Genomic DNA, 8,854 nt, shown 5'->3' on the forward strand with positions numbered 1-8,854 from the left:
GGTTCATTACTAACGCACAAATTAGCGCCACTTCATTGAACAATTAGTAAGGTCAAGATGACGACAATGAAAATATGGCTGACCGAAACGGTTAGTGATTGAAATTCAAGGCCGATTGAATTATTCAAAAGTCAGGAGCAACACTTTGAATAATCAATTTAAAATTTTCATATAACGGTTAGTGATTGAAATTCAAGGCCGATTGAATTATTCAAAAGTCAGGAGCAACACTTTGAATAATCAATTTAAAATTTTCATAAATTAGCAGAAAAGGATGTGACTGAAAACCACTTGAGAGAGCTATAAAAGGATGGATCACAAGTCAGCGAAAGCAGAAACAGCTGAATCAAGGCCTAGAGTCACTCGAATCAAAGTTAAAAAGTTGTGTTTGTGGAAACAAAAAATATTGAAAATGGCGTCTTATCGCAGTGCTCGCACTCATGTCGGTTGGTTCACCAAGCTAAGCTTGACATTGATTTTGGTATTGGTTTKGCGACAAAATGGAACACAAGCACTGTGAGTATATAGTACAATTTTTCTATATTATTTACTGTTACACAAATATAAATTTATTTTCTTAACTTTTACTTTGAAAGGAAATCATTTGGTCCGTCCATTAATTGCGGCCCAAACAGCGTGTATCCTGAAAGTTGCAAACATGGTAAGTTAGCTTTTTTTATATAAATAATGAATATCAAGCTTTGGAAATTTTAAAAACTACATTTCAATTTGTTTCYTCATTCCATAGGCAGTTTCAGCATAAACTTCAACCCTGACTTCTGCCTTCCACGCACGTTATGTCGCAAGGGTGTGGGTGAGGTTTGCCGCGAATATGGTGGAAGCAGCGATTGCAAACCGGGCTTGTACTGCAACTGTTACCACCGCTGTAGTGAAAATCCCGATATTTGTCCATTTTTTGGCAACGGCATATTAGATTTAAATACGAAGAACTAGATAATGCAAATACAACTTAGATTTTAGACGCATATATGTGCATAACGATTTAGACGGCTCAGCAGCATTAGTGTGTATGCAGTATTTATACCTAAAGCTAGTTTATATAAAAGTTATATGAATAATGTAATATCTCGCGATAACTTAGATTTTAATATAGTATTGCCTTCATCATATTCGATGAGACTTTTAAAATATTTATTATGACATACCTAAATTGTAGTGAAAATACTTACTTAAATATACATATGTGCAAATATTGAAAATCAGTTGATTTTGTATTTATTTGTTTCATATATTATAAAATTGTTTTGAACGAACTATTATTATTTTCATGTTTGGGAGGTGGTTCAAAGGTATGAATATAGTTTTAAGAAAAAACCCAAAATTAAAAATTTTAAGTATAGAAATTTATTTTATATTTATTTATTTTTGTTTTTTCTTATAAAAATATTCATCAGAGGTAAATAAATTTTAAACGAGACTCCTTTGTCTATTTTTTAAAGCACATTCTTTAAGTTTCCTTATCTAGTGAAAAGCGTCTGCATGTTCAGTAGGGTGGGTAAAAAAATATAAAAAAAATTTCTCCGTGCTCTAAAAAATTTTCTCTTAGATAATTCAACAAAAATCTCTCGAAGTACGAGCTCTTAATTGCAATGGCAAAGTTCTCCGTCTTTTATTTCTTCTTATTATCTACATATGTAAATAAAAATGAATCGCCAAAATGTATGTACGCTCATAACTTTCATACGACTGAACCAAATTTGATAATTCTTTTTTTAATGTGGCTGTTGAGGTTCAAGGATGGTTTTTACGGCAAGAACGTTTCGTATAATTTCCGGGAAACCCCTAAAAATAGCCCTCGCTAAGAGAACGACTCCACCAATCTTGATGAACTTTTCAGAGGTTATTCGTTGTCGATTGGGGAAGGTTTAAAAATAAAAATTCTTTATACTTTTCATGAGGAAAAGTCGTAAAATTGGATAGTTCCAAAAAGTAACTCTTTTCCATAAAATTTTTTTTTTTAATTTTTGTTTGTTTTGTTTTTCAATATTTTGATTTGTGAATTATTTGAATCGTTCAATTTCGTTCGCTTGCTTTATTATTCCGGCTATTCAAAAGAAAAATTATAGGAAATTATTCACTGAAAACTTTACATATGTGTGTTTCACGCAAAGTGATCAATTGCAGATTGAAATTTGTTACGAAGCCACGAATAGGTCGCCCTAATATCGGTCGGCGTTTTTTTTTGCGAGCAACATATGACAGCCCAAGGCAAGGCAGAAGCACTCCCAGGATGCGATGACATACGTGCGGAATTATGAGTCGCGTTCCATCAACAATCGATCGTCACAATGTCATAGCACAACTTTTCAAACAACGATGTTTGATGGTGCTGTTGGATGCTAGATGTACTCTGTTGAGTGGCAAAAGAGAGGTTTGCCGCACGTACACACTCTTCTTTGGGTGGTGGTTACACCAGATCAAATTGATGAAATCATTTCTGCGGAAATTCCTGATGAAAGATCCAGTATTATTCGAAGAGGTGAAAAACATTATGATTCATGGACCTTTCGAACATTACAATCCCTTTTCGGTTTGTATGGCTGACAATAAATGCACGAAACACTATCCACGTGCTTTTCTTTCGGAAACACTAACTAGAAATGATGAATATCCACTTTATCGGCGTAGCTTACCAGACGACAATGGCAGAACATTCAGCATTTAATTTAGAAGAATGAATATGGAAGTTGACAACTCATGGATCCTACTATATTCACCACTAATTCATATTCAAAACTCATATTAATGTTGAGTATTGCAGTTTGGTGTAATCGATAAAATACGTTTGTAAGTCCGTCACAAAAAGGAAGCAACATGGCGGTTATTGGTTTTGAACGAGATGAAATCAGCAAGTACCAAATGGGTCGATACGAGAACTGCAATAAAGCGCTTTGTAGGCTATTTACTTTTGCAATTCATGAACGTTTTCCGACCGTTGTGCGTCTCGCAGTTAATTTGGAGAATGGCCAAAGAGTATATTTCAACTCAGAGTATACAGTACAGCCAATTAAAACATCGCCAGCAACAAAATTAACATTTACGAGGTTTTTCTCAACTTTCGCCAGTGATCTGTTTGCATTGCTCTATTCGGAAATATCTTGACATACATAGAATGCATCGTCGAAGAAATAGTTACACAGAAAGGAAGGCAAACCAGTAGATTGACATCCAGGTGTTCTCAACTAATTCCTTAGGACGAATTTATGCAATCCACCCTTAAAATGACGATGGTTTCTACCTTCGATTAATGTTCGCGGTTCAACTTCATTTGAGTCATTGCGAACTGTCAATGGTACCATACGGTGTGTGCAAGTTTTGGAGAAGTAAGCCAGCGAACAAAAATTCCGGTTGATATTTATGGTGGTTTGATATCAATTCCATTCGCCGTTTATCAATTCACGAAAGATGAACTCATCACGAATATTTATCCGAACATTGGCCAAATTATCGTACCTACGATTCCTTAAGTGCACGCGCAATGTTAGCTGCAAAAATACCGATGTTGTTGACTTAAACTGGCAGAGTCAAAGTCAAATTCCGGGAGACTTGCGCTCATACAAATCGATCGATCGTCTTCACAATAAAGACGACGCCGTGAATTATCCAGTGGAATTTCTAAATTATTTGTAGAGGCTTGGTGTTCCACCGCATAATTTGCGTCTAAAAGTTGGATCTGTCATTATTACTGTGTAATGGAATCCGACTGATTCTGACGCACAAGTGGACATAATGCTTGATTCTACGAATTCCTTTGAGTTCTAATGATTTGCCATTTCAGTTCAAACATATTCCGCTTCCAGTGAAAATTGCATTTGAGGTGACGATCAATAGGACACAACTTGGTTTGCCAAGTTTAGAAGTGCTATGTTTTTCACACGGTCAGATATACGTGGCGTGCTCACGAGTTTGAAAACCATCTATTCTGCACACCGAAACAGAAACCAAAAAATTTGGATTATCCAGCAACGTTACATTGAAAAAAGAAAAAAAAAAAAAAAAATGAAATGATAAATTCAATTTTCTTTTCGTTTCAAAACACATAATTTCACGCCGGACAACGGCTGCGGGGTCAGCTAGTAAGAATTAAAAATTCATATTTCACTTCCAACTAACTGAAAAAATAACTCGTTTCATAGATTTTGTAGGAAATTGAGTGCCCTACAAAACTGCCAGTTACAAGTTTTTCGTAAACGGCGGAAAATAGATTATTTAGGACACATTTTTTTTATTAATTTTATACTTCAATAAAAAACATTTTAAATTATAAAATTCACGGCTTCGTAGGAAACTGACGGTTCAGAACTTTTTTTCCGGTTTATGTTATCTCAAATCCAGAACTCAAAATACTATATACATATAACTACGGTGTATTTGTATAGTTAACGATGGGAAAACCAGTCAAAACTCTTATTCTTGATAAAATGGCGGCTCCCAAAAAAGTCGTATTTTTGTGGGGACCAATTGCTAACCTAAAAAGTCGTGTGAAAAATTCAGTCTGTGAAATTCAACTCTCAAAATATCGTTACGGGCTTGAAACTTTGTTAAACTTTAACAAAAAATTAAAAAATCTTACCCCATACCACTGGAACTATTTGTCAGATTAAATAAAATTTTTTGGAGAATATTTTTAGACATTTTTACATTCGATATGCATGAAAAAAGCAAAATCGATTTTTTAAAATTCAAAAGTGAATATGACCCATCAATTTACTCACTGCCTGCAATTATAACAGTAAACCGAAATAACAGCAGCATTGAATAGACAGAAAAATATCACTAACATTCTTTACTATTGCTGCTGTAAGTTAGCATTTTAGCACAACAGCGAAATGTTAACGCACGCTGTACGTGGAAAATGCTAAAAACATCATAACATTCTTTAACAACAACAAAATGTAAACTTTTATTCTTTACTATTGCTGCTGTATGTTAGCATTTTAACACAACGCCGAAATGTTAACTTACAGCTAACAGCAATTATTTCTTTTGCCTCCCTAATTTACAGTGAGAGCAACTGATTACCGGCTGTGCACCTGTTAATCCAAAATTAATCAAACAATTGCCCTACCAACATTCGAACCTGTTGGCCAAACGAGCAACTATCCAATTAGTTAGCGAACTTACCAACATCAAACCCAATAAACAACACAATAGGCAATCCAAACAGAGAATAATTTTTATAGTCTCTGATCCAGTATCACATACTCTCTTCACCTGAGGAGAGAGAGGAGGAGAATTTTAAAGTTTTATGTCCATTATTTCCATGCCATTGCATTCCGCCGATTCTGAAGGTGTTCCAGGTGTGCCGGTTCTGTCTGCACTTATCTCTAGTTGGAGCTGCAATTCAGTGTTGAGCGAACCCTTGCTGCACTAGGTTCAAGTGAGACGCGGTAGTTGCTTTCTGTCTGAACGCCGTGTATTAAAGTCACAATAAAAACAAACACACAGATTGAACGACGTAAATATTTGACTTACATATGTTCGCACAGTTGTCGTCGTTGTCGTATTTATCCGGAGCCTACGTTACCCGCTTTGGCTTAGTGTTGTTTGCGTGTTTGCTCGCCTGCTTGCTTGTTTGGGGCAGGTCTGCTGCAGTGAAGTGAAAACAAGTTTTGCGCCCCAACTTCAACACGTCCGCCAGGTTTGTAGGCGCGTGTGTGACATCGCTCCCCACGACCCGCACCGGTCGACACAGCATGTCGCCTGAAATAAACACGTTTTTGCCCATAGTTGTTTTCATTGTCGATTTTACTATTTTTGCTGATTGAGCACTACTCTTTATCAGTCGCTCGTACGCGCTCTGCTCTCGGTGTGTGCAATTCACTTGTTGCTCCAATTTCGCCAATGCACTCGTGCTCGTACATTTTATTTGCATTGTTTACGTTGTTGTAAAAGTTGTTGCCTGCTGCTAACTTGCAATCTGAGCTTTGTCGGTAGGGCTGCTTTTGCTGTTGTTGTTACAGTTGCTGGTTGCTGGGCCAAAAAATGTGCCTATTCTTAAGCAATTTAATGTGTGTGCTTTTTTGTATTGGTGTGCGTGTATTTGTTGGTGCGAAAGGTAATGGGATTAAAGCAGTCTAATCTAAGTAGAGTTTTGAATATAGTTATCACACATATTTAGAAGAAGCTGCTACCTCGGCCCCAGTACTTTAAAACCCAACAAGAAAACAATAAATAAATAAAATCAGAGTATACACCAAACAAAAGCTAAAATTGTAAAAATTAATAGAAATAATAATAAACAAACCTGACCCATATTTACGCACCGCTAGAGCTACTCGCATGCCTCAGACAATTTGAGCGAGCAAACAGCCACTCTAATGACGTTTACAGCATGACGGTCAAGACACTGTCATGGCCACCCGGTTGTAGCTTGTCGCCATTTCGTTTTTTTCTAACTTAAAATGGACTTATGGCCAGTAACACGTCGTATTTGTTTTTGAAGGTGTGCGTATGCACTTTATAACGGTACAAACGTGCATTTGCCTTTGTTGCAACAAAAAACTAAGAAACAGCCGTGTGGAGTGTGCAAGAACAAGAGCTAACCAAAATAAAACATTAAACCCATTAGGAAACAAATGGGCGTTGAGTATGCAGAGCAGCTGCTTATTCTTTTTCACTTTATCTGCACCGACTGACTTGAAAAAATTTAATAAAATCTTTCTTATTATAAATTTCAGTTGCTGCTGAGATTGTGGTTCGTGCCACAACTATTGACACAAGCACTTTACAATCATATATTTGCATTGTTTTTCTTCCGTTCGTCATTTTGTCTGCGCCGCCGGCTGCTGCAACTGTTTACCTGCCGCTGCCATTCGGCGACACAACAGTTGACCTCATTTACTTCGGCCCCCAGTTTGCTGTCGCGCCGCCGGTGTTGCTGTTGGTTTTGTGCAGCCAGTTCCAAGCGGCAGCAACAAGCGTGGCAAGAAAACAGCTGTGGTTGAACAGACGTCCAGTTGTGGCAAGCGGATTTCGTTGCCATAGGCTGCCACACACATATATATGTATGTATATATACATATACAAGTACACATATTTACAAACCGAATAAATATTGCAGACCAACAACATAGCAACACCACTGCGAGTGCTCTTTGCTGATACGTGTTTCCTCACCACCCCCCATTTGACATCATTAGGCCGCTGACGCAGAAGTTGCTAGACAACTTTTACTTAATAACGGTCAATATTTTGCGAATTTATTGCAACCATATTTTTGTTTTCATTTGTTTTTTTCTTGTGTTCTTAGTTTTATTTTTCTTTTGCTTTATTACTTAAATGCGCGTTAGCTACCGACAACAACTTCGTGGAATCTTGTTTCACTGTTGCAAATTGTGTTATTTGCGCTATTCTCACAACTTATTTCGATACGGCCGGACCGCGTGGATGTCTGTCTGCCACACATTAATGAAATTACAATTTTTGTGCATGTAAAAAAAAAATTTCATGTAAATCTAGATTTCACCTGCACTCTTATTTGAAGAAAAGTGAAATTTTTTTGTTGAAAAAACTTAGTATTAGTAATTTCTCAAGTTACTACATAATAAAAAAAAAAAAAAATGTCATACTAAAATAATTTTACGCGCGAAACTGAACGATTTTTAATTGAGCAACAACAACGAAAGATCACAAAAACTAAATCGGGCTACATAACTTTGCATTCACTTGCTTCATTTTACTTTAACTTCTATTCTAATTAGTTAAAGTTTCCTCAACATTAGCTCCCCATTAATGGCGATAATAATAATAAATACTTGATAAAACAATGGCAACTCGCTGACTTGTGGAAAAACGTGGAAATCGCTTAATTGTGGGAAAATCTGAAACAGATCACCGTTACCGGCAAACATACACCGGCGCGTTTGGTTGTCTGCTAGCATACAATCGCACTCACTGCTGGAACGCCTAAAAGTATATTTGTGTGTGAATATTTTATATGGCTTAGCGCTTACCAGTTGCTTGTTCACTTTTTGATAGTCCGCCTACCGTCCGTCTAGTCATTGACCGCGACTAAAAAGTTAACAGACATTTGCTCACACATACACAGACATATTTCGTTGGCGTACTTAGTAAATTACAAATATAATAGCGCTGAATTGTTGTGAGTATTAACTTTTTTGCTTTTGAATGTGTATATTGGCTGCTATTAGATTCTAAACTAGCCAGCGTCAGCTTTACTGGTTTTTTCACGGTTACTGATTTTCTATTGTTTCGTATGACGGTTGCACACTAAAAGCATAATTTATTATACGTTGTTAGCTAAACTGTTCATTGGCTTATTGTAAATTTGCTATAATCGTCGCTTCAGATATGTGAAAATTAGCATAAATGGCAGTTTTTCGATATATTACCTGACTGAACGTAGTTTGATTTTTATTTATTTTTTAATATTTTTATATCTTTAGTTTGTTGTTTTTTAATATTTCGATAAAGAAATTTCTACCTCCATAATGTACAAAAATTGTAATGTATTTGTTATTACTTATATATATTTTTTCAATATATACATAAATATATCTGTTTTCTGCCTACAAAGTAATCCCCACCAGATGTAATACACTTATGTGAAGGATTTTTCCAGTCGCCGAAACCCTCTTCACTTTCTTCTTTTTGGTATGGCCTTCAGATCCTTCACCGAATTTTGATTTATATCTTCGATCGACTGAAAAGGGATTACACGTAGCCGCAGATTCAGTTTGGGGAACAAGCAAAATCCACACGTGGTCAAATCTGGTGAGTCTAGTTGATTGATGATTGACCTTAAAATGTTTCAGCCTTTTGTGACCACAAAGGAAAGTCGAGTAAAATTGGCATATAAGAAATAGCTGCG

General features: G+C 36.2%; 1 protein-coding gene and 1 long non-coding RNA gene across 2 annotated transcripts; both read left to right on the forward strand.

Annotated features, from left to right (window-relative positions):
- Positions 1 to 353: 353 nt before the first annotated feature.
- LOC108970190 lies at positions 354 to 1,086 on the forward strand. Its single transcript, XM_018935401.1, has 3 exons — positions 354 to 516; positions 597 to 661; positions 749 to 1,086. Exons 1-3 carry the CDS (start codon positions 413 to 415, stop codon positions 952 to 954), a joined length of 375 nt encoding a protein of 124 aa, XP_018790946.1. The 5' UTR covers positions 354 to 412; the 3' UTR covers positions 955 to 1,086.
- A 4,296-nt stretch (positions 1,087 to 5,382) lies between these two features.
- Positions 5,383 to 8,376, forward strand: LOC108970187. Its single transcript, XR_001993459.1, has 3 exons — positions 5,383 to 5,662; positions 6,702 to 7,028; positions 7,085 to 8,376. It is a non-coding gene; the product is annotated as an uncharacterized LOC108970187 (long non-coding RNA).
- Positions 8,377 to 8,854: the final 478 nt, after the last annotated feature.

Source organism: Bactrocera latifrons, unplaced genomic scaffold (genome assembly GCF_001853355.1).
Source record: "Bactrocera latifrons isolate USDA-ARS-PBARC rearing strain unplaced genomic scaffold, ASM185335v1 scaffold_29, whole genome shotgun sequence".
Taxonomy (NCBI): Eukaryota; Metazoa; Arthropoda; class Insecta; order Diptera; family Tephritidae; genus Bactrocera; species Bactrocera latifrons.